The sequence below is a fragment of the Anomaloglossus baeobatrachus genome, chromosome 5 (genome assembly GCF_048569485.1).
Source record: "Anomaloglossus baeobatrachus isolate aAnoBae1 chromosome 5, aAnoBae1.hap1, whole genome shotgun sequence".
Lineage (NCBI taxonomy): Eukaryota > Metazoa > Chordata > Amphibia > Anura > Aromobatidae > Anomaloglossus > Anomaloglossus baeobatrachus.
In genome coordinates, this window is record NC_134357.1 from 367,633,571 (window position 1) to 367,660,808 (window position 27,238).

Genomic DNA, 27,238 nt, shown 5'->3' on the forward strand with positions numbered 1-27,238 from the left:
TCTCTCTCTCTATCTCTGTCTTTCCCCCTTCCTCCCCTCCCTCTCTCTCCCACCTGAGAGCTGCGGACGCTCGTAACCAAGGTAAATATCGGGTAACCACTTCTCTTAGTTACCCGATGTTTACGTTGGTTACGTGTGCAGACAGCCCTGCTCCTAGCAGCTGCAGACACTCGTAACCAAGATAAATATCGGGTATCCAAGCCCGATGTTTACCTTGGTTACCAGCGTCTGCAGCTGTCAGAAGCCGGCTCCCAGTCTAGTTCCCCTCACTCCCGATCACATGACTCCAATGCCCGCTCCTAAACATCCAGTGACAGGATCCTGCAAAATAACAGATGCGTTTGCATGCGTTTTTTGCTGTAAAAGGAGGATCCGCTTTTGCAGCAAAAAAAGTTCCTGACGCATGTTAAATAAACGTAGTGTGAAAACAGCCTAATGTGGAATATATTATTATCAGCGCAGATAGAACTACAGAGTCGCACCTGTTCTTAATGAATGATTATTTTTCTGGCTCAGGTCTAATATACATTCACCTGGTGTGTTTGATGTGTTTATTCTAAATTCTAAAAAAGTCCTTGATTATTTATAGGGACTTAATGTATTAACTGTCTGCGTCTCTCTATTTACTGCCGGTACCTTTATGCTATATTTTAGTGTTTTATTGGAAAATAAATAAAGATTGATATTTTTATAGTATCTTTGTCACTCCTTTAATTGGCCATCTACTGATGTCCAAGTTGTGTTCAAATTATGCTGTTTGGAGTGCTATGTGTTGAAATATTTTGGATATGTGGTTACTAATAATCAAGATACTTAGATAGAACATACATTTTTTTTATTGGAATACAACTTTAGAACACAAAAAACTCATAAATTGTAAATATGTAGTACACTATGTAATAAATATATATATATATATATATATATATATACACACACACACACACAAGATATATATGTAATCTACTGTATATTACATAGTGTATTACATATTTACAATTTATTACAGTTTGTGTTCTAAAGTTGCATTCCAATAAATATATTTTATGTTCTATCCAAATATCTTGATTATTGTATCATAAACATTATTAAATGTCTGATGTTCACATACACATGTTCATGTATTACAATACATTTTTCACCTAACTATAAGCAATATATGTAGGAGTCGGAGTCGGTGCAAGAGAAATTGAGGAGTCGGAGTCGAAGGTTTGGTTTACCGACTCCACAGCCCTGCTACCAAGTGCCTGCATCTATTATTTGACAGATCAGTCCCAACATGTCAGAGCATCAAACATCTAGAAGGTCTCAAACACACGGGCCGCATGCGGCCCCTCAGGCTGCTTCGTGCGGCCCGCAGGCCCGTGCCCCTGTTCACTATCGCGGCCGGTCGCAGCCACTGTCTGCACTTTATGTCAGATGAATGTTTGACAGGGACTGCGGCCCCTGCACCGGCCGCGATAGTCACCGGGGGCACGGGCCTGCAGACAACAAGAAGCAGAGATGAGGAGCCGAGGGAACGCGGGACAGGTGAGAAGAATGGTGTGTTTTTTTTCTGTGGGTATGTGAAGGACGGCACATTAACCCCTTAGCGACCTATGACGTACTGAGTACATCATGGCTCCCTGGTACTTAAGGACCCATGACGTACCCAGTACGTCATGGCGAAATCGGAGCCCCGGTGGCTGCGATCGCTGCAAATACCTTAGATTCGGGGAGGAGGGGGACCTCTGCCTGACCTCAGGAGGGGTGGTGTCTCCTCCCCGGACCTACGGAGGCTGTGATTGGCTGATGAACGCCGCTCAGCCAATCACAGCCACTGTAATGTTTAAGCCATTGAATATGGCTGAAACATTGAAATCCAGCCATGATCAGTGCAGCTGTAGCACTGGTCATTGGCTGGAGCTGGGTGACCTCAGTTTCACCCACCCCCAGCTCTGATTGGAGAGACCGGCCTTGTGACCGATCTCTCTAATCACTGTGGATCTGAGGCCGGAGACCGCTGCCCCCAGCTTCACTCCGGCGTCTGTGGAAGCTGAGGAGAGCGATCGGTAAGTTATAGCCACTGCCCCCTTTCAGCCGCTGCCGTCACTGCATCCGATCCGTCGCCACCGCCGCCACTGCCCGCTTTGAGCCGCTGCCGTCACTGCATCCGATCCGCCGCCACTGCCCCCTTTCAGCCGCCGCTGCTGCCACTGTCCCCCCCCCATTACTACAGGATGGGGACATTACTCTAGAATAGGGACAAGGCTGGGGACATTACTAAAGGATGGAGACATTACAAGGATGGGCACAATACTATTGGATGGGGACATTACTATAGAATGGGGACAAGGCTGTGGACATTACTATAGGATGGGGACTAGGATGCGGACATTACTATAGAATGGGGACAAGGCTGGGGACACTACTATAGGATGAGGACTAGGATGGAGCACAGTACAACAGCATAGTGACATTACTACAAGGGGACAAGGATGGGAAACATTACTATAGGATAGGGATAAGACTGGGGACATTACTAAAGGATGGGGACAAGGATAAGCACATTACTATTGGATGGGGACATTACAAGAATGGGCACAATACTATTTGATGGGGACATTACTATAGAATGGGGACAAGGATGGGGACATTACTATATGATGGGGACTGTACTACAGGATAGGTGACATAGCTACAAGGGGATAAGGGTAGGAAATATTACTATAGGATAGGGATAAGGCTGGGGACATTACTATTGGATGGGGACAAGGTTGGGACATTACTATAGGATGCGGACATTACTATAGGATGGCGCCATTACAATAGGATGGGGACAAGGTTGGCACATTACTATAGGATGGGCACATTACTATAGGATGGGCACATTACTACAGAATGGGACAACTATATGATGGGGACAGTACTACAGGATAGGAAGATTGCTACAAGGGGAAAAAGGATGGGAAAACATTACTATAAGGCTATGTGCGCACGTGTGCGTAATTCATGCAGTTACGCTGCGCTTGGTAGCGCAGCGTAACTGCATGCGTCCTGCGTCCCCTGCATAATCTATGGAGATTGTGCAGGGGCCGTGCTCATGTGGCGTCTTAGAGCGCAGCGCTTCGGCTGCTGCCCGAAGTGCTGCGTTCAAGAAGTGACATGTCACTTCTTCCGTGCGCTTTGCCGGCAGCCCCTGCTCTGTCTATGGGAGGAGCTGCAGGCAGAGCGCATGGAATCGGCTTTTTTTTTTTTTTTTTTTCTACGGACTTTTTCTGCAGCGATTTGAAGCGCACGTGTGCTCTTCAGATCGCTGCAGAAATTTCTGCAGGGCTAGTACGCAACGTGCGCACATAGCCTTAGATGGGGCAAGGATGGACACATTACTACAGGATGGGCACATTACTATAGGTTGGGGACATTACTATAGGATGGGGACAAGGATGAACACATTACTACAGGATGGCACATTACGATAAGATGGGGACAAGGATGAGACACATTACTACAAGATGGGGACAAGGAAGGGGAACATTACTATAGGATGGGGACAAGGATCAGTACATTACTGGAGGATGTGGACTACGATGCGGCACAATACTACAAGGGGACAATGATGGGCACATTACAACAACATGGGGAACATTACTAAAAGATGTTGGCCAAAATTTCTATATAGTGCCAATTGTAACACTATTAGTTACAAGAAAGGGATAAAATGTAAAAAAAAAAAAACAACTCAAAATAAGGAATGACTTTTTTTTTACCATCAAAATTATTTTTTTTTTATATTTAAACAAAGAATGTGCACATTTGTTATAATAAACAAGTGAAAAATGTTCAAAATCAGTGATCCAAAGGTGTGTAAAAAATATATATGGAACTAATAAAAATGTCACTTTGTCCTGCAAAGAATGCGGCCCCCCCAAATTATTTTTTTCCTCTGCGCGGCCCATACACCCAGCTGAGTTTGAGACCCCTGATCTAGGACATCAGTGGATTTTTTTTTATTATTCACTGAAGGCTTAGAATATAAAAAGATTTATTTTACTCACTTATATAGCGCTATTATTTCAACAGCACTTTACAGACATGATCATCACTGTCCCCATTGGGGTAAACAATCACACTCCCTTATCTGTATGTCTTTGGCGTTTGGGAAGCCCATGCAAACACGGAGAGAACATACAAACTCCTTCCAGATGTTGTGCTGGTGGGATTTGACCCCAGGACCCCCAGAGCTGCAAGACTGCACATACTGTACATACGGAAATGCGCTGCAAATTTTCTGTTGCAATTTTGAGGCAGAGAATCTGTAGTGTATTACATTAGCAGCAAAGGTACACACTCTCGCATTCTCTCCTAGCGAGGCTTTTTGTGTGATAACCCTAATAACTAAAAATTATCTGATTTACAAGGACATATTTGATTGATTAAGATGGATCATGTGGGTGCCATTTTCACACCTATGCTTTCGCTGTGGAGTTTTGCTGAAGATTTTTAATTAATAATTCACCTCTACTTTGTGTATATAATACATGAATATGAATACTGTCAGATTCGGGGGCATGCTGTCGATGTTCATTTCATAGCAATTCAGGAGCCTTCAAAAGTGGCACATTGAGTATAAAAAGCTTAGAACTAGAGATGGGCAAACCTGCAGATGTTGGGGTTCGTCAGATCCGGACAGACTTAGAAAAATAATCTGGTTCATGACTGGACCCAAACCCCATATAGGTCTATGGGGACCCAAACTTATGTTCTGTAAAATGGTGGTGGTAAGGGCTAGTGGGGTTAAAAGGAAGCAAAATGGGGACTAAAGCAGGATAGTTATATTTACCGAGCTTAAGTGTGGCTGTTGCACTGCTTTTGGGTCCACTGATTAAATCTTATGAATATTCACTGCTTCCCCCACCCACCCTCTCTGAAAGAATCTGTGATTAGTTGCAGTCAGGCTACCGGCTTGGCAGCGTCTTTGATTGGCTGCCCTCACACAAGCTGTCTGGGTCCCTGAAGGGGAGTGTAAAAATAAATAAATACTTGGTAAATATTGTGCGGGGGTCACCTGCATTTTGATACCCAGCACAGATAAAGCAGACAGCTGGAGGCTGCAGCCCCTAGCTGTGTGCGTTATCTTATCTGTGTATCAAAATACGAGGGACCCCATGCGGCTTATTTGAAATTGTTTAAATAAATAATTTTAAAAATGGCCTTGGGTCTCCCCCAATTTTTTATACACAAACAAGATAAAGCAGACAGCTTGGGGCTCATATTATCAGATTGGGGAGGCCCATGGTTATTGGACCCCCTCAGCCTAAAAATAGTAACCTGCAGCCGCCCAGAATTGATGCATCCATTAGATTCGAAAATCTTAGCACTTTGCCTGGCTCATTCCAATTGCCCTGGAGCGGTGGCAATCAGTGTTATATAGGGACGTTAATGCCAGCTATGATTTGTAAACAAAAAACCCCAGCTCTCATCAAGCCCGAGGTTAGTAATGGGGAGGGGTCTATGAAACCCCCATATCTAATCGTGTAAGTAAACAGAAATAAATGCAAAGCAACCAATCACAGACGCTGGTATGCCAGCCATCTGACTGCAACCAATCAGACGTTTTCACAGAGGGTGGGCGGAGGAAGCAGTGCATATTCATAAGCTTTAATGAGCGGACCCAGAAGCAGTGTGAGAGCCGTGTGAAAACTTGATAAATATAAGTGTCCTGCTTTAATCCCCATTTTGCATCCTTTTTTTCATTCTCATCTAGGTGCTGAACCTGAACAGTAATATGGACTTTCCTGAGAAGTTTGAGTTCAGGGTCCATACACGGACCCCGATCGTTACAGTACGGGAGATTGCCAATCACTACTTGCACTTGTTTTTGGCAGCGAGGTGCATGTCAATTTATGCTGCAGATATTTATGCAAACTGTATTGGTATAGAACAGTCATCCCAATACACTTTCATTGGCCCAATTGAAAGGGTTAGTTTTTATTTATTTATTGTCATTAATTCCGTAGCGCTGTACAGAGATGATCATCACTGTCCCCATTGGGGCTCACAAGCTAAATACCCTATTAATATGTCTTTGGACTGTGGGCGGGTAACGCACTGGGCATTTTAGTCCGGCATGGTAGCGACACATACCCCAAACAGTCCATATACAGGGAACATAAAGCTTTTATTTCCAGCCCACCAGATTCCACACAGTACAACATATTGCATCATATGATACACATTACAGATTTGCCCACCTGCATACTAACTAATACAGCATTACCTCTGTCTATTCAGTCTATTCATTTGCACCACTGTGCGCACGCACCTCAGGACTCCCTATTGCCCCAAGGCAGTCTTCCCTCCTCTGAAGGTTCCTTCAGGAGGCATCGGCACCTCCACACACTGACTCCAGTCAGTGCACTCACAGCCCCCTCCAGCGGTATCTTATTAATACCTGACTGATATACATGACTGCTCAGATAAACTAAAGCCGAGCTAAGAAAGTGGTAAGAGGTTTTAAGACATTTAAGTACACATTTTAATTAATTTCTTACCAATTCGCTTTTTTTATTTTTGTGATCACAGATATTGCAGTCACATCGGAGAAATTAATATGGCATCCGAGACAGCCAAAAGTGAGGTAAAATAAAAAAAATATTTGCAAACTTGTGAACATTTTTGAGATTTTAAACTCCTACCTCATAATTAGAGGGTTTGTCCCACGAACAAAGTTCATATTAATCAATAGAGCTTGGAATATTAATAATTTATACAATTGGGTGTGTTTAATTTTTTTTTTCCCCGTGCTGAGATAATCTTATATATGTGCCCCTGCTATGTACTGTGTAATGGCCGTGTCTGACCGTACAGGGACATGGTCTGATCATGCCACATCTCCTGTGCTGAGATAATCTTATATATGTGCCCCTGCTATGTACTGTGTAATGGCCGTGTCTGACCGTACAGGGACATGGTCTGATCAAACCACATATCCTGGGCTGAGATAATCTTATATATGTGTCCCTGCTATGTACTGTGTAATGGCTGTGTCTGACCGTACAGGGACATGGTCTGATCATACCACAGCTCCTGGGCTGAGATAATCTTATATATGTGTCCCTGCTATGTACTGTGTAATGGCCATGTCTGACCGTACAGGGATATGGTCTGATCATACCACAGCTCCCGGGCAAGTGAAAATGTATTCAGACATTACAGCATGGGATCATAACTGACTCGATCTTTGAAGTAAAACATTTTTTAAAAAATCTATTGATTAAAATGTACTTTGTTGGTGAAACAACCTTTTTAACAGGAAATCTCAATGGCTTGAGTATTTTAGAGTAGCATTTTCCATGGATGGCAGGAGTGGGCTGCCACTCAAAAATTCTCAAATCATTGATATTTCCTGTTAAGAGGTTGTTTCACCAACAAAGTTCATTTTAATTAATAGATCTTTGAGTAATAATAATTTCCACATTTGGATGTGTTTTAATTTTTTTTTCCTGTGGTGAGATAATCTTATATATGTGTCCCTGCTATGAACTGTGTAATGGCTGTGTCTGACCGTACAAGGACGTGGTCCGCTCATACCACATCTCCTGGGCTGAGATAATCTTATATATGTGTCCCTGCTATGAACTGTGTAATGGCTGTGTCTGACCGTACAAGGACGTGGTCTGATCATACCACATCTCCTGGGCTGAGATAATCTTATATATGTGTCCCTGCTATTTACTGTGTAATGGCTGTGTCTGACTGTACAGGGACGTGGTCCGCTCATACCACATCTTCTGGGATGAGATAATCCTATATATGTGTCCCTGCTATGTACTGTGTCATAGCCGTGTCTGACTGTACAAGAACATGGTCTGATCATACCACATCTTCTGGGCTGGGATAATCTTATGCACTGTATGTGTCCCTGCTATGTACTGTGTAATGGCTGTGTCTGACCGTACAAGAACATGGTCTGATCATACCACATCTCCTGTAAAGGAGAGGATGGAAAAGAGTATGACATCTGAGTGCAATCCGATTTTCTTTGACTCACGCAATCTTCTCCTGACCGTGTGAGATCACACTAAGCTGTCACTCAGATCAAACTCCGATCAGTTTTATCAGAGTGTCATTAGGATAATCCGCCCGATGTTCTCGGATGAGAGAATACACGGTCGTGTTATCCCGCCCTAATTATGAGACCATGGTCCTACATAGCGTAAATGCTGTTTTTCCACTGCAGTTATATTTCAATCAAAGTGGATGTGTTTTCATGAAAACTCGTGGCCACTACGGTATGTGTTTGTGCAGAATTGTATATTTTTAGGTGTATTTTGCTTAATAGATGTTTGTGGAGATCCTGAAAAAGTACATGACAAATTCACAATTACATTTTTAAGTACAGAATCCCAGCATATCTATACACACTAAGAAAAAACAATTGAAAGCTATGGAATATCCACAGGATCAAAAACAGAAAAAACACCGTAAACAGAACAGACTGCTACTGTGTATTTTGGTGCAGACACCTGCAGGAAAAAAGGGAAACTGTCACGTCCCCAAACGCTATTAACTTACAAATACAGTAGTACAAAGCTGTTTGGGCGCCTCACTGGAGAAAAATGAACTTGATTCCTTCTAGGAGCCGCCAGCTTTCTGTTACAGAGGCTTACTCAAAGCAGCTAGTTATCACTCAGTACACAGTAAGTGGAGGCTGTAAGCACGCCCCGGGATGCAGACTGAAGAGGGAGTTGTCAAAAGGCCACATCTCACTAAGCAACATCGCTAGCAACATCGCTGCTGAGGGACAACTTTTGTGACATAGCAGCGATGTTGCTAGCGATGTTGCTGTGTGTAACATCCAGCAACAACCTGGCCCCTGCTGTGAGGTCGCCGGTCGTTGCTGAATGTCCTGGACCATTTTTTAGTTGTTGCTCTCCCGCTGTGAAGCACAGATCGCTGTGTGTGACAGCGACAGAGCAACAACTAAATGTGCAGGCAGCAGGAGCCGGCTTCTACGGACGCTGGTAATCAATGTAAATATTGGGTAAGCAAGAAGCCCTTACCTTGGTTACCCGATATTTACCTTTGTTACCAGTGTCCGCCGCTCTCACGCTGTCAGTGCCGGCTCCCTGCACACATAGCCAGACTACACATCGGGTAATTAACCCGATGTGTACTCTGGCTGGGAGTGCAGGGAGCCAGCGCTAAGCGGTGTGCGCTGGTAACCAAGGTAAATATCGGGTTGGTTACCAGATATTTACCTTAGTTACCAAGCGCAGCATCTCATCCACGCGTCGCTGCTGGCTGGGAGCTGGTCACTGGTTGCTGGTGAGATCTGTCTGTGTGACAGCTCACCAGCAACCCGTGTAGCGACGCTCCAGCAATCCCTGCCAGGTCAGGTTGTTGGTGGGATTGCTGGAGCGTCGCTTAGTGTGACGGTACCTAAAGTGGTGAGATGACTATATTTGTGCCATGCACGCCTCTATAAAGCACCACTCCAGTGTTGTTGTTTGTTCAGTGCTGCTTTAAATGTAAGTCCCCTGCTCCAAGTTTTATACTCACCCTCCGGAGTTTTCATACTTTTTCATCTACACTATGGTCCGGCAGTGTCCTTGTGACTGTAACTTCTGACTGGCCGGAGGTCAGAAATTACGCCATAAGCTGCCAATACATTTCTCATTAGAGCCAGAATGAGGCTCTCATAGACTTAAATTGCGTTGTGACTAGAGATGAGCGGTGTTCGAAGTGAACCGTTCGCCAATTTCAAATTCGAGTTGTTTTGGGCGATGTTCGAGTCGCTCGACGAACTCGAACGATTTGCTTCACGTTCAACAGTTCGAGTTAGCGTTCGATAACGGCTCAATCACCAAAAGCGTGGCTTTTCACAGTAAGGCTGTGTGCGCACGTTGCGTATTTGCATGCGTCCTGCATCCCCAGCACAATCTCTCTTTCTTTCCTACTCACCGATTAGCTGCACAGCTGTCACAAAGCTCTGGTGGCTTTTCCTCTTTTGAAAATGGCTGCCGCTCATTATTCAATCTGGTATTCCCTGTTTCCCTGCCACCGGCGCCTATGATTGGTTGCAGTAAGACACGCCCCCACACTGAGAGACAGCTGTCTCACTGCAACCAATCACAGCCACCGGCGGGCGAGTCTATATCGTGCAGTGAAATAAATAATTAAAAAACAAACAAAACCTGCAGTCCCCCCCAATTTTGATACCAGCCAAGATAAAGCCACACGGCTGGAGGCTGGTATTGGCAGAATGGGGAGCGCCACGTTATGGGGAGCCCACGACCCTAACAATATCAGCCAGTAGCCGCCCGGAATTGCCGCATCCATTAGATGCAACAGGCCCGGGACTCTACCCGGCTCATCCCGAATTGCCCTGGTGCGGTGGCAATCGGGGTAATAAGAAGTTAAATGGCAGCTTATAGCTGCCACTAAGTCCTATGTTAATCATAGCAGGCGTCTCCCCGAGATACCTACAATGATTAACCTGTAAGTGAAAGTAAATAAACACACACAACGAAAAATCCTTTATTTGGAATAAAAGACAAAAACCCCCCTCATTTACCACTTTATTAATCCCCAAACACCCATCCAGGTCTGACGTAATCCACACAACGCTTTCATCTCTGCTACATGAAGCTGACAGGAAGCGCCGTAGAACACGACCAGTCTGTGTCAGCTTCACGCAGCAACTGAAGTGAGCCACGCTGTCACCGGAGACTTCACTCAGGTAGTGCCGGGGTGTGTGCGGGGATGATGATGGGTGCGGTAGTGCCTGCGTGTGCGTGGGGATGATGATGAGTGCGGTAGTGCTTGCGTGTGTGCGGGGATGATGAAGAGTGCGGTAGTGCCTGCGTGTGTGCGGTGATGATAACGGGGGGCCATAGTGCTTGCGTGTGTGCGGTGATGATGATGAGTGCGGTATTGCCTGCGTATGTGCGGTGATGATGATGAGTGCGGTAGTGCTGTGGTGTGTGTGGGGATGATGATGAGTGTGGTAGTGCTTGCGTGTGTGCGGGGATGATGATGAGTGCGGTAGTGTCGGGGTGTGTGCGGTGATGATAACGGGGGGCGGTAGTGCCTACCTGTCTCTCTTTCTCTCTCTCTTTCTCTCTCTCTCTCTTTCTCTCTCTCTCTTTCGCTCTTTCGCTTTCTTTGTCTCTCTCTCTCTTTCTCTCTCTCTCTTTTTCTCTCTCTTTCTCCCTCTTTCTCTTTCTCTCTCTTTTTCTCTCTCTTTCTGTCTCTCTTTCTCTCTCTCTTTTTTTTTTTTGTAACTATTTTTTTTAAATAAAAAAAATTAATGGGCTTCCCTGTATTTTGATTGCCAGCCAAGGTAACGCCAGGCAGATGGGGGTGGCAACCCGTAGCTGTCTCCTTTATCTGCGCTGAGAATCAAAAATACCGCGGAGCGCTACGCCATATTTTTTAATGATTTATTTTTACAGCACTGTGATGTCAGGCAATGAAAATACAGGGAAGCCCATTTTTTTAAGTTATTTAAATAAATAATAAAAAAAAAAAAAGTGGGCTCCCGCTGCATTTTTTGTATTGGTAGCTAAGGGTAATCCAAGCAGCTACTGGCTTCTATCCCCCACTGCTTGGTGTTACCTTCACCGGCAATGGAAAATCCAGGGAAGCATTTTTTTTAAAAGTTTTTTGCCAAAAAAAATTACGTGGGCTTCGCCATATTTTTGTATGCTAGCCAGGTACAGCAGGCAGGTACGACTGCCCCCAACCCCCAGCTGCCCATTTGTACCCGGCTGGCAACTAAAAATATAGGGAAGCCATTTTTTTAGTTAATTATTTAATGAATTTCATGAAATAATTAAAAAAAAAAAAACAACATGGGCTTGGTCCCATTTTTCTTTCCAGCCAGGTCCAACTAGGTAGCTGGGGATTGGAATCCGCAGCACAGGGTGGCCCAAGCTTTCTGGGCCCCTCCACTTGCAGTCCGCAGCTGCCCCAGAAAATGGCGCTTTCATAGAAGCACCATCATCTGGTGCTGTATCCAACTCTTCCAGCAGCCCTGATGCCAGGTGGCTCGCTGGGTAATAAAGGGTTAATACTAGCTTTGTTTTACTAGCTAGTATTAAGCCAGAAATTCTTAATGTCAGGCAAGTTTGACCCGGCCATTAAGAATCTCCAATAAAGGGTTAAAAAAAAGACACCACACAGAGAAGAAATACTTTAATAGAAATAAATACACAGACACTCATAGAGACTCCATGTTTATTACTCTCTCTCACCCCTCCATGATCCATGGTCTTCTGTCTTCTTTCTCCTTCAACCCATGCAGCTCTGCTACATCAGACAGCACTGCATGGGAGGAAGACGCTGCTGCTCCCGTGCAGTCTAATCACTCACTGAGTGAGCAGAGGCTGCGGGTTATAAGCGGTGACTTCACCGCTGCCACCGTTGCAATAGTAACCTGACAGGCGGGTTACTATAGCAACGGTGATCTCCGATCACCTGATTCCCGGCACCGCTATTCACCGGCTGTGGCATCCAGTCCCTGCATGTGGGCTGACTCTGTAAAGCGCGCTGACATGCAGGAACGGGGAGCCAAGCATGTGACCAAGCATCTCGCTGGTACACGGAGATGCTCGAACGAGCAACGCGTACCGGAGAGATGCACTGACAAGACCTAACATGTCATAGCCATGTGACCAGTCTGTAGCCAATAAGATAATAATACACACGTGACTGGTCACATGCTATGACGTCACGGAAGGTCCTATCATCAGTGCTGGTTACCGGAAGGGCACAGCGATGATCGTAAGGAGAAGCGGCGGGAGACAGAGTCTGCAGGACGCGTCGCGGGACCTGTAAGTGTAATGGCAATTTTTATTAACTGTATGTGTATATGTATAATGTGTTTTTTTTTTGTTTGCCTGCCATTGTTTTCTATGGGGTTCGAAGGTGTTCGTCGAACATTCGTTGAACGTTCGACGAACCGAACCAAACTCGAACACTAGGGGGGTGGCTGATCTCTAGTTGTGACCTCTGGCACGCTGGAGTTGCCAGCAGGTCATAAATCACAGGAGAATACCCAGAGCGGCAGCAAAAGAAGATGAAGCTGCTGTATGGTGAGTATCAGACACCCTTTACATGTCCCTGTTTCCAGTGTGAGTGATATCCATTTTCACACGTACTTGAGACACATTCACATGCATACTCTTTCAAATCTGTGTTGATTTTCACACCTCTGTCTTTTCACATGGACTGTGTGTAGAGATGTACAAACCCGCAGATGTTCAGGTTCAGAGCGTCTGGCTGGACTTTAAAAAAAAAAGAAATAAAAAAAGTCCAGTTCGGGACAGGATTTAAACCTGAACTGCATATAGGTCTATGGGGACCCGAACTTGTGTGTTGTAAAATGGTGGTTGTAAGCGCTAGTTAGCTGCAAATGGGAGCAAAATGGGGATTACAGCAGGACAATTATACTTACCAAGTTTCTGCTTGGCTGTCACACTGCTTTTGGGTCTGTTCATTAAACTTCATCAATATTCACTGCATCCTGCACCCCCCCCAACCCACCCTTTGTGACAGCGTCTGTGATTGGTTGCAGTCAGACTGCCGGCGTCTGTAATTAGTTACCCTCACACTAGCTGCCTAGGTCTCCAGTGGAGTGTAAAAATAAATCATTAGGAAAATTAGCATAGGGTCCCCCTTATTTTGTTGCCTAGCACAGAAAAGGCAGACAGTTGGAAGCTTCATCTCCCATCTGTGTGCGTTATCTTGGCTGTGTATCAAAATACCAAAGAGTCCTTGCATTTTTTAAAAAATTCTTTAAATCATTAAAAACAAAAACTGTATGGAATTCGCCCCCAATTTTGATACTCAGCCAAGATAACTCAGACAGCTGAGGGCAGATATTCTCAGGCTGGGAAGGCCTATGGTTATTGGGCCCTCCCCAGCCTACAGCCACCTCAGAATTGGTGCATCGAATAACCATGGGCCTCCCCAGCCTGAGAATAGAAGCCCCTAGCTGTCGGCTTAATCTTGGCTGGTTATCAAAATTGGGGGGAGGGGGGTTAAAATTATTTATTTAAATAATTAAAAAAAAAGAAGCCGCATGGGCTCCCTCGTATTTTGATACATAGCCAAGATAACGTACACAGCCTCCATCTGTCTGCGTTATCTGCGCTGGGTATCAAAATATGGGTGACTCTACACCATTTATTCCAAATATTTATTTTTACACTCCACTCCGGGGACCCAGATAGCAAGTGTAAGGGCAACCAATTAAAGAGGCCGGCATGCTGACAGTCTGACTGCAAGCAATCACAGACGCTGTCACAGAGGGTGGGGAGGAAGAAGCAGGGAATATTCATAAGGGTTAAAACTCCAAAGACCTACAGATAGGGAGTCTAGAATGTGAGCCCCAATGGGGACAGTATTGCCAATGTATGTAAAGCGCTGTGGAATTAATAACGCTATATAAATGAATAAAATTATTATTATTATTATTATTAATGAGCGGACCCGGAGGCAGCTACACGTAAACTCGGTAAGTATAATTGTCCTGCTTTAATCCCTGTTTTGATTTCTTTTCTTTTTTTATTTTTATCCAGGAGGCCAAACTCAGACAGTAACATGAACTTGCCTGAGAAGTCCATGTTCGGGGTCCGTACACTGACACTAGGTGTCCGGTACGGACCCAGAGCTTTATAGTTTGAGATCGCACATCACTAACTGTGTGTCCATGGGAACCACATGTGTGTCCATGTGATTCACACAGAGACGTCCGTTTTTTACCATCAGCACAGATGACAAAGGATAATAAACGTTTATGAGTCTCTGACAAATGTGTACACAACACGGACAGCATCCATGTGCTGGCCGCGTGACACAATAGAAATAATTGTATTCAAGAAATTAAAGATTTTTATGTGTCAAAGATGTGCAAAGATGATCGATAGAGATATAGATTTTACAGCTAATAGGCAAATAAATAAATAATGTAAAAAAACAACTTGTGTCCCCCCATTTTTGATAACAAGAAAAGGTAAAGCAGACAGCTGTGAGCTGATATTATCAGGCTGGGAAGGTCCATGGTTATTTGACCCTTCCCAGCCTAAAATACCAGCCCGCACCCATCCCAGAAGTGATGCATCCATTTAATGTGCCAATTTGGCGCTTCACCTTGGCTTTTTTCGATTACCCTGGTGCGGTGGTAATTTTGGTAATGGTTTTGGGTTGATGTCTGCTGTGTAATGTCAGCTCGCATCAAGCCCTGGGGTTAGTAATGTAGAGGTGTCTATCAGACACCCCTATTACTAACTCCGTAATCCCCCCCAAAAAAAGAAGACCCACACACATAAAAAATAATTGATGTCAATACACACTTCCTGGAAGTCGCCGCAGTCCAGGGAATCCGCTGTAGTCCACTGAATCTGTTGTAGTCCATAAAAAAACACAAACAGAACAACATAAAATAAGACACTTACCTTCATTCACCACTTTATTTCAAAAGAAAATTCCCAGCTGGTCTGACATAGTCCAGAGAACCCGACTACTGGGGGCAGGGAACAGAGATTTAAAGCACCACTCCAGTGGTGCAATAAAAAAACGCCGGAGTGGCGCTTTAAGGCTATGTGCGCACTCTGCGGATTTACCGTGGATTTGCTGCAGAAAATGTGTCTAACATTTCTTCAGTCATTCCCCAGCAAAACCTATGGGTGTAAAAAAATGCTGTACGCACACTGCGTTTTTTTATACCTGTGGATTTACCCGTGGAATTTCCGCTGCGGAATTAATGTGCACGTCACTTCTTTTCTGCAGGTACCTGTGTTTTTTGCCATAGATAATGATAAAAAACCGCAGGCACCAACCCGCGGAAAAACCGCGGCAAAACTGCGGTAAAAACGCGTCAAATCGCGGCAAAAAACGCGGGTGCGGTATTCTGCCAGAGGGTGTGGATTTTTATTAAGAAAAGTCAATTTTCAGTGCGTACATAACCTAAAGTTGGCGACTCCTAAGAGGAATAAAGTTCATATTCAGCAAAAAAAGCAACATTTTTAGATAGCACTCACCATCTATTAAAATCAATACATATAATGATATGCTTAAAACATTGAGGGAGGAAGCGTTTGTACTAATGGATGGTGGATTTTTTTTTATTACATATCTTTTTTTATTGAAAATTTTAAACAATAAACAATAGTATTATCTTTCCCATCAAATTATAATAATAATAATAATAATAAGAATAATAATCTTTCATCCAGTATGCAGACTGGGAAAACATAGGATAACATTATTAACCAGAAGATTAATGTACAAGTTAATGCGCAGTGGGTATGATTTTCCTGAGATCACATCCACTTTACTCGAACTATTAAGGCCCAGTCACACACAACGACTTACCAGCGATCCCGAAAACAATGTGTCCTGATAGGGATTGCAGGTAAGTCGCTGGGAGGTCGCTAGTGAGATGTCACACAGTCAGATCTTACCAGCGATGCAGGAACAATACAGGTCGCAGTAGTGACCTGTATAACGATCTCAGCAGTCCCTGTGACCCTGTCACACAGTGTCAAACACAGCGATGCGTCCTGCCCAGCAAGACATCGCCTTTGAAGAAAATGGCCTGGACCATTCTGCAACGATTAGCGATCTCACAGCAGGGGCCTGATCGCTGGTAGATGTCACACATAATGAGATCGCTAACGGGATCGCTACTGCGTCACAGAAACCGTGACTCAGCTGCGATCTCGCTAGCGATCTCGTTATGTGTGACGGTACCTTAAGGCTATGTTAGTATGTTGGGTATTTCCATGCGTTTACGTAGAGCTTTGCACTGCAGCGTAAACGAATGTGTCCTCAGCAAAGTCTATGTAAATTGTGAAAATTCCATGCGCACGTTGCGTTTTAGAACGCAGCGATTAGCATGCTGAAATTTGTGGCCGAATTGCTGCGTTCTAAAAAGCAACATGTCACTTCTTTTGTGCGCTTTGGATGCTTCTCCCACTCTGTCTATGGGAGAGAAAGCATCCAGAGTGCATGAATTCTGCATCAATTCGGCAGTCACACTGCATGCATATCGGCTGCGTTTTGAAACGCACATACGCTGCCAAATTGCTGCAGAATTTTCAGCATGACAATACACAACGTGCGCACATAGCCTTATCCACAGTGCATTTTTTGCACACACACACAAAAAAATACACTACATGAAAACATGGTCTAAAACTCCACAAATAATTCTGTTTTCTCCTGGCGGGCCCCTAGGGTCAGCTGGTGAAGCCCTGCTCTGTTAATCACTGTGCGTAGAGGGTGGAGTACAATTGCTGCCAGACCTGCACAGGGCGAGGGCCCTTATGTGGCTGCAGGCACTGCTGTATATAGTATTTGTGCCTGGTTGTTTGTTCTGCTACTGTGTATGATGTGACACATTATTCATGAAGGGGGAAGGGTGGTGAAACCAATTGTTTTCTATACAGTACAAGAGAGTATGTCCATAGGATGTTTACATTCTGGCCTTAATATCCCTATACCAGGGCATAAAAAGCACACGAGTGACTGAGGGATGAGCTCTATAGCATCGCTTTTAGATTAAGGATTATCGTTTTACAATAAGCCTGATGCAAATTAGAATTGTCGTAATCTCATTTGCTTTAGGTAATTCAAGAAGATTAAGATAAATTAAACTACATTCCTTTATCAAATCCCTCCAACTTAATGGCCCCAATACACAATAGGCAGACATTTTCTTGGTTGATCATTCAGCCGTCTGTTATCTCACTGTACGCCCCCATTCACATCTGTACTGTGTATGGCCCCCTTCACATGTTTGGTGAAAAAAAAAACACACGTGTTGCAAGGTCCGTTTGGTCCATCCATGTGTACGTGTGTGTGATAGCCGTGTGCAGTCTGTGTGACATCCGTGTTAAAACAAATGATACTGAAAATTTGTGCAAAGTTAGATAAATCATAGATAAATGAGAGATAGTTTGTACACCTATTTAGCCAAATTAATAAATACTTAAGGGAAAAAAAATGACATGGGGTCCCCCCTATTTCTGGTAGCCAGAACAGGTAGAGCTGCAGCCGTGGACTGCAACCCTCAGCTGTATCTTGGCTGATTGTAAAAAATATAGAAGATAAATAAATAATTTAAAAAATTGTCATGAGGTTTCCTCCATTTTTCATAACCAGCCAAGGTACAATAGACAGCTGAGGCCTGGTATTATTAGAGTGGGAAGGCCCATGATTATTGGGCCCCTTCCAGCCTAAAAATGGCAGCCTGCAGCCGCCCCAGAAGTGGCGCATCCATTAGATGCACCAATTCTGTCTCTGTATACTGCTCTTCCCAATTGCCCTGGTGCAGTGGCAATCGGGATATTGGTTTATGAGGTAGATGTCAGCTGTGAATTGACAGCTGCTATCAAGCCTAGGGGTTAGTAATCGGGAGGTGTCTATCAGACACTCAAATTACTAACCCAGTAGATGTAAATGGAAAAAGACATAAAAAATGTATTTAAAAAAAAAAACAGAACACCCCCAGACTCTAGCCCTCATTCACCAATTTATTTAAAAAAAGAGCCATAAAGTTCCAACACCCCAACGAAGTAGTCCACAAACGTGAACCTGAAAGCTATAAAAAGAGAGAATTAATGAAATAAAGACAGAACACAGTCTTTCGATCTAATATTGTGCCCAGTAGTATTGTGCTCATCCTAGCAAGATTGTGCCCATCCTTGTGGTATTGTGCTCAGTAGTATTGTACCCATCCTTGTAGTATTGTGCCTGTGAGGCAAATCCCGGGATATGAAGATGAATTATGACTCCAGTCATAATCCCTCATCACTCCCTGGCAGTGCCCCCTCCCTTCTTGTTCTCAGTGTTCCACTTACACCTCCATGGCCATGTCCTGTGATATGGAGATGAGGTGGTGTGGGAACAATGGACACAGGATGACTCCCTGCCGTCACCCTGTAGTAGGAGCTGCTAGCTAGTTAGCAAGGCTATGGAAATAGCCAGACAGAACGACTCCAGTAAAAAATGGTTCATATCTCGCAAGCCATATTTCCGATAAATATGGCAACCATAAAAATGGTGTCTCCGCATGCGGACGATGCCGGCACACCCTTTTTATGGGAGCAGGACATTGGGAAATGCCCCAGGCGTGATATCAGCCAATGGGGAACTGGCAGACAGGTCATGAGTCCCCTCGTTCTGTAGCTAAATTCATAACTGTCACAATGAGAGCATTGGCGTCCGCCTACGACGCTCCCAGGCAAAGTTATGGCCCATATTCCATGTTGTGGATTGTCCATAACTCAAGCCAGGGGTGGAGCAGTGCTTCCCTGTGAGGTCACTAAGGTAGGAGGGGACCTGGATGTGCCCAGGTTGATAACCCTACTTCGGCCATTTTCCAGTGTTCTTTCGCTGGGGGTCACGTGTAGGAAACATCTGTGGGAAGGATCCTAGAAACCTGGCCTACAGCGCCCCCCTGTGGCCAGACGCACAAGGTAACTACTGGAACTGTGTATACCTGTTTGTAAACCATGCTTTGTCTGTAACTGTACTCTGACATATGTATATTCTGTAGATTCCCTATTGTATATATTGTAGTTTCTAGTGTGCTTTAGGCTGATTAAATTATATAATTAATCTTGGGCTGTTCTGTTATCTCGATCTTGAATCCCACGTCTGTGTGTTCGGCTAATAGTTACCGTGAAGCGGTTGGTGGCAGCGAGTTTGTGCCAAGGATTATTGTGGGGAGGCCAGTGAGATTCGGGGAGATTTTATATATTCCGCCCGCGGAGGTCGGGGGAATATATACCCTACTCTCACCGGGGACCCTTCAGTAATCGGCATAAGTAGTATAGCGGCCTCCTTGCTTATTGTCGGGCAATTCCATAATTGGCCTGACTATAAGAGGGGCGCTAGAGAGCGCGTCACGTGCTCTGTCTGTCGGTCGGGAGGTATAAAGGAGGGGTGACCCCCACTTGTTACCCCCCGATTGTGACGTACTGGTAGCCAGCGCGGGGGATTTCTGAGTGACCCCCCCGGTGGTTTGTGACATATTGGTGGCATAGCGGTGGGATCGAGATAATAGTGTGTGTGAGTGTGAGACCCATACTCCCAGACACTAAAGACTGCCTGCAGCAGCTGTGGCTGCTGGGGTCTTCAGACTAGCTCAACACTAGAGTGTCAGAGTGCAGATACTGTAAGGTGTGTGGAGGCATCAGGTGTCAGTTCTGTGTCAGTGACCAAAAGTCTGCAAGAATGGCTGATGGCACCAGGAGCAGAGCTATGCAACTGGCCAATGCTAAGGCAGGAGCCGAAGAGAGGGAGGACGGTGCTGTGGACAGTAATGAGGAGGTTGCCCACGAGTCCTCCAGGAGCTCGACGCCAGAAAACCGTTCTGCCGAGGACATTGCACAACCTGGCACTGCTGGACAAGATGAGGAGGAGCTCACCCAAGGTTCCTCAACGAGCCAGATGCCAGCCCTCCGCTCTGAAAGGGACAGTGAATCGCCTAGCTCTGCAGCGTGCCGCAGATCACCACGTGCCATTCCACCGAGCCTGGGAGGCTCGGATAGCCTTCTTCAAATGGCTATGGCCCTTCTCCAGGCTGGAGACCAGAAGGGCTACAAGGAACTCCTGGCAGAGCGCAGGGCAGAGCGGCAGGCAGCGCGTGACGCTGAGGCTGCGGAGCGGCACGCAGAGCGTGAGGCTGCGGAGCGAGAGCGGCAGGCAGCGCGTGAAGAGCGAGAGCGAGAGCGACAGGCAGACCGTGACTACCAGCTGCAGCTAGCTCAGCTCCGGCCCTCATCAGCCACACGTGACCTTCGAGACACCAAACTTCCAAAGGTCCGTGTTGAGGACTTCCCAGTGCTGGAGAAGGATGGAGACTTGGACTCTTTCTTGACTGCTTTTGAACGGACTTGCTTGCAGCACCATCTGGACAAGGACCAGTGGGCCAAATACCTGACCCCCCGTTTAAGGGGTAAGGCCCTGGATATCCTTGGGGACTTGCCTGCTGAGGCAGATCAGGGCTACGACACCATCAAGCGGGCCCTGATCCAACAGTACAACCTCACTCCGGAGTCCTACCGCAAGAAGTTCCGGACCCTGCAGAAGGGACCAAAGGACTCCTGGGCTGACCACCGGCGGGCACTTGCCCGAGCTGCCGACCACTGGACCCAAGGCCTGCAGCTTTCCACCGGACCGGAGATCCTGGACTTGTTCATCACGGAGCAACTCTTGTGGAACTGCCCTGAGGATCTCCGCCAGTTCATCCGAGACCAGAAGCCAAAGGGGTCCACGGCTACAGCTGCCCTTGCCGATGACTACACCAACAACCGGGCCCCTGAGGCCAGGAGAGCGGCCACCAGCAGCACCTGGAGAGGGGGTAAGATGAATTCTGCGACTGCCCCACCTGCCCCTAGACTGCAGGGGGTGTCCCCCTCAACTCCCCTCTCCAGGCCCGTGGCAGAGCCAAGACGGTGCCACCAGTGCAACCTACCTGGACACTTCAAGGCCATGTGCCCTCAGCGTCCCAAGGCCCCGGCTCCGTCCCCGTCCCAAGGGCCGCCCAAGGTGTATTGTGTGGGTGGGGGTGGTGGTAGGTCCCTGGACAGCTTCCAACCTGTCACCGTCGGCCGGTCTGTGACCATAGGACTGCGAGACAGCGCCTCGGAGGTGACTCTGGTGCGGCCTGAGATGGTGTCCCCCCAAGACTTGATCCCTGGAAAAACCCTCGCTGTCTCCGGGATTGGAGGCACTGACCCGGCGCTGCCTGTTGCTGACATTTATGTGGACTGGGGCGCAGGGCGAGGGGTGAGGGAGGTGGGGGTAACTGATCGGATCCCCGCAAACGTGCTACTTGGGACAGATTTGGGGCAGATAACCTCCCAGTTTGGGCCCCAACCAAGGGCTGAACCTTCAGCCAGTACTGACATGCCTCCGGACAATGTTAATGTGTTATCTATGAATGATGTAAGGGAGGGGGGAGTGAACTCTGATATTTCTGCTTGCATAGACACCATAGACACACACACAGCTGCAGCTGTGACAGGGGAGGGGGTCAGAGAAAGGTGTGACAATGCCTCTACAAGTAATCAGCCTGTGAGCTGGGATCTGTTGCCCTCTGCAGGGATAAGCAGAGAGCAGGGTGCTGCAGTGGGAGGACCAGTGTGTGGGGTGGGGGCTACCACAGCAAATGTGGGGTCCCCAGAGATTTCACAGCGGGGTTCTGTTGCTGCAGGAGGGGAACAGGCAGGTGAGATTGGGGCCGGTCCAGGAGCGGAAGTGCTCCCAGGTAAGATCTCGGTGCATGGTTCCCCCACAACCGGGGTGTCAGGAAGCCAGGTAGGTCTGCCTGAACCGGCGACTTGGTCAGGAACGGAGGAGGAGCAGGCACGACCCACGGTCGCAGCGGCTGTGGCCGCTGTCACCCGCAGTGGGAGTGCTGGAAGCCAAGGGGCCTCCCGGAGGTCCGATAGCTCTTCCCCTTCTGACCAAGTGGCAGCCGAGTCAGGTGGAGGCCAGGACACAGGTCCCGGGGTACTGACCGAAGATGTGACAGTCTCGTCGATTCTGGCCACATCTAGTCAGGGGTTTCAGGCAGCGTTAGAAGCTGACGACAGCCTGAAAGCTCTTAAGGAGCAGGCGGCACAGCCTCCCTCGGACTCGGACCCGGAGCGAGTGGTCTGGGACCAAGGACGGCTGTACCGGGCCACGGTCCAGCAGGGTTCACCGGAGGCGTGGCCCAGGGACCGACAGTTGGTGGTACCCTATCCGTTCCGGACGGAGTTGTTGCGGATCGCACATGAGATTCCGATGGCCGGACACCTAGGGATCGCTAAGACCAAGGCCAGGTTAAACCAGCATTTCTACTGGCCAAAAATGGGGGCCGATGTGGCTGCCTACTGCCGTTCGTGTGAAACCTGTCAGAGAGTGGGGAAGGCGGGGCCACGCCCCAAAGCCCCACTAGTATCTCTGCCAATCATCGATGAGCCTTTCAGGAGGGTGGCTGTGGATTTGGTCGGCCCGCTGGCCATCCCCAGCAGCTCCGGGAAACGCTTCATACTGACGGTAGTGGACTATGCCACCCGGTACCCAGAAGCAGTGGCCTTGTCGTCCATTCGGGCTGACAAGGTGGCCACCGCATTGCTGGAGATTTTCTCCCGAGTGGGTTTTCCCCAGGAAATGCTCACTGACCGGGGGACCCAATTCATGTCCCAGCTGATGGAGGCCCTCTGTAAGCAAGTCCAGGTGCGACATCTGGTGGCCAGCCCGTACCATCCACAGACTAATGGCCTGTGCGAGCGGTTCAATGGCACCTTAAAGCAGATGCTTAAGATGTTGGTCGACTCCCATGGGCGTGACTGGGAGCGGTATCTCCCACACCTGTTATTTGCTTACCGGGAGGTTCCACAGGCCTCAACAGGATTCTCACCGTTTGAGCTCCTGTACGGGCGACGTGTGCGGGGCCCCCTGGCTCTGGTGAAAGAGGCTTGGGAAGGGGATTTGGCCACCCCTGGAGTGTCGGTTATCGAGTATGTCATGCGCTTCCGGGACAAAATGCAGGCCTTGACGCAACTGGTACACGACAATATGGCTCAAGCCCAGGCCGATCAGAAGCGTTGGTACGACCAGAACGCTTGTGAGAGGACCTACCAAGTGGGTCAAGAGGTGTGGGTACTGGTCCCCGTACCACAGGACAAGCTTCAGGCAGCCTGGGAAGGCCCATACCTCGTGTACAAGCAGCTCAACCCTGTGACGTACCTGGTCACCCTGGACCCTGCCCGTGGAAGGCGGAAGCCCTTCCATGTGAACATGATGAAGGCACATCATGAGCGGGAGGCATGTGCGCTCCCCGTGTGCAACCTGCCCGAGGAGGGAAAAGCGGAAACCCTCTTGGATATGCTAGCCCAGGTTAGGGCAGGCGGATCCATTGAGGATGTGGAGGTTGGCCACCAGCTCTTGGAGGACCAACGGTCCCAGCTGTGGGCCACCCTACACCCCTTCCGGGGGTTGTTTACCAACCAGCCCGGAAGGACTGACTTGGCTGTCCATCACGTGGACACTGGGGATCATCCCCCGATCCGGCGTTCAGCATATCGGGTCTCCCTGGAGGTGCAGCAACACATGCGCCAGGAGATTGACGAGATGCTGAAGCTGGGGGTGATCCAGGCATCCAACAGCGCTTGGGCCTCGCCTGTAGTCCTCGTCCCTAAGAAGGACCGAACCACTCGGTTCTGCGTGGACTACAGGGGGCTCAATGCTGTCACGGTCGCCGATGCGTACCCAATGCCACGCATCGATGACCTGCTCGATCAGTTGGCCGGGGCTCAGTACCTGACCATCATGGACCTGAGCCGGGGATATTGGCAGATCCCCCTGACTCGCAAGGCCAGGGAACGCTCTGCCTTTATTACCCCATTTGGACTGTACGAGTCCACGGTGATGCCATTCGGGATGAGGAATGCCCCTGCCACTTTCCAGCGGATGGTCAACACCCTGCTCAAGGGACTTGAAGGGTACGCGGCCGCGTACCTGGATGACATTGCCGTCTTCAGTCCCACCTGGGAAGATCACCTAGAGCATCTAGCACAGGTGCTCAGGCGGGTCCACCGGGCAGGTTTGACCATCAAGCCGGGCAAGTGTCAGCTGGCCATGAGCGAGGTCCAGTACCTCGGTCACCGGGTAGGTGGGAGAACACTGAAGCCCGAGCCTGAGAAAGTGGAAGCCATCGCATCCTGGCCCACCCCCAGGACCAAGAAGCAGGTGATGTCCTTCTTGGGGACCGCTGGGTACTATAGGAGGTTTGTTCCATGCTATAGTAGCCTGGCAAAGCCCTTGACGGACCTCACCAAGAAGAAGCTGCCCTCTGCAGTCGATTGGACAATGGACTGCGAGACAGCCTTCCGGGCCCTAAAGGACGCCCTGTCCAGCCCGCCCGTGCTACAGGCAGCCGACTTCACGCGGCCGTTTGTAGTACAGACCGACGCCAGTGACTTCGGCCTCGGTGCGGTGCTCAGCCAGGTGGACTCTGCGAGCCAAGAGCACCCGGTCTTGTACCTGAGCAGGAAGCTGTTACCAAGGGAAGTTGCCTATTCCACGATGGAGAAGGAGTGCCTGGCCATAGTGTGGGCCCTGCAGCGTCTGCAACCCTATCTATACGGGCGCCACTTCATCGTGGAGACGGACCACAATCCCCTCAGCTGGTTGCACACCGTCTCTGGGACGAATGGGCGATTGTTGCGATGGAGCCTTGCGCTCCAGCAATACAACTTCACCATTCGCCACAAAAGGGGCCGTGACCACGGTAACGCAGACGGGCTGTCCCGACAAGGAGAGGTCGCGGACGGGCGCACGGGGGAACACCGGAGTGTGCTGCCCCCTAGCGCCCTCAAAAGGGGGGAGGTGTGAGGCAAATCCCGGGATATGAAGATGAATTATGACTCCAGTCATAATCCCTCATCACTCCCTGGCAGTGCCCCCTCCCTTCTTGTTCTCAGTGTTCCACTTACACCTCCATGGCCATGTCCTGTGATATGGAGATGAGGTGGTGTGGGAACAATGGACACAGGATGACTCCCTGCCGTCACCCTGTAGTAGGAGCTGCTAGCTAGTTAGCAAGGCTATGGAAATAGCCAGACAGAACGACTCCAGTAAAAAATGGTTCATATCTCGCAAGCCATATTTCCGATAAATATGGCAACCATAAAAATGGTGTCTCCGCATGCGGACGATGCCGGCACACCCTTTTTATGGGAGCAGGACATTGGGAAATGCCCCAGGCGTGATATCAGCCAATGGGGAACTGGCAGACAGGTCATGAGTCCCCTCGTTCTGTAGCTAAATTCATAACTGTCACAATGAGAGCATTGGCGTCCGCCTACGACGCTCCCAGGCAAAGTTATGGCCCATATTCCATGTTGTGGATTGTCCATAACTCAAGCCAGGGGTGGAGCAGTGCTTCCCTGTGAGGTCACTAAGGTAGGAGGGGACCTGGATGTGCCCAGGTTGATAACCCTACTTCGGCCATTTTCCAGTGTTCTTTCGCTGGGGGTCACGTGTAGGAAACATCTGTGGGAAGGATCCTAGAAACCTGGCCTACAGCGCCCCCCTGTGGCCAGACGCACAAGGTAACTGCTGGAACTGTGTATACCTGTTTGTAAACCATGCTTTGTCTGTAACTGTACTCTGACATATGTATATTCTGTAGATTCCCTATTGTATATATTGTAGTTTCTAGTGTGCTTTAGGCTGATTAAATTATATAATTAATCTTGGGCTGTTCTGTTATCTCGATCTTGAATCCCACGTCTGTGTGTTCGGCTAATAGTTACCGTGAAGCGGTTGGTGGCAGCGAGTTTGTGCCAAGGATTATTGTGGGGAGGCCAGTGAGATTCGGGGAGATTTTATATATTCCGCCCGCGGAGGTCGGGGGAATATATACCCTACTCTCACCGGGGACCCTTCAGTAATCGGCATAAGTAGTATAGCGGCCTCCTTGCTTATTGTCGGGCAATTCCATAATTGGCCTGACTATAAGAGGGGCGCTAGAGAGCGCGTCACGTGCTCTGTCTGTCGGTCGGGAGGTATAAAGGAGGGGTGACCCCCACTTGTTACCCCCCGATTGTGACGTACTGGTAGCCAGCGCGGGGGATTTCTGAGTGACCCCCCCGGTGGTTTGTGACAGTGCCCAATAGGATTTTGCCCATCCTTGTAGTATTGTGCCCAGTAGTATTTACCCATCCTTGTAGTATTGTGCCCAGTAGTATTGTGCCCATCCTTGTAGTATTGTGCCCAGTAGTATTGTGCCAATCCTTGTAGTATTGTGCCCAGTAGTATTGTACCCATCCTTGTAGTATTGTGCCCAGTAGTATTGTGCTCATCCTTGTGGTATTGTGCCCAGTAGTATTGTACCCATCCTTGTAGTATTGTGCCCAGTAGTATCGTGCTTATGCTTGTAGTATTGTACCCTGCAGTATTGTGCCCATCCTTGTAGTATTGTGCTCATCTTTGTGTCCTGCAGTATTGTATCCTTCAGTATTGTGTCCTGCAGTACTGTGCTCATCCTTCTGGTATTGTGGCCATCCTTTAGTAATACGCAAAAAAAAAAATTCTCCTCACCTTTCCTCAGTTCCCTGTGTGCCCACAATCAGTGTTTGCAGCATTTTGGTTGCAGCATGTTTCAGCTGTGTCCAAAACGCTGCAATGTACAGTACAAGCATAGTGGATGGAATTTCTAAAAATCCCATGCCCACTGTGCCTGTGC

At 47.8% G+C, this 27,238-nt stretch overlaps 1 protein-coding gene across 2 annotated transcripts in view; it reads left to right on the top strand.

The window, feature by feature from the left end:
• IFI35 (interferon induced protein 35) overlaps positions 1-27,238 on the top strand; it is a 115,713-nt gene that overhangs the window by 4,882 nt on the left and 83,593 nt on the right. For both annotated transcript variants that reach the window (XM_075349965.1, XM_075349966.1), the window contains exon 2: positions 6,565-6,619. In XM_075349965.1, coding sequence (XP_075206080.1) covers positions 6,565-6,619 — 55 coding nt within the window. The remainder of the gene's footprint in view (positions 1-6,564; positions 6,620-27,238) is intronic.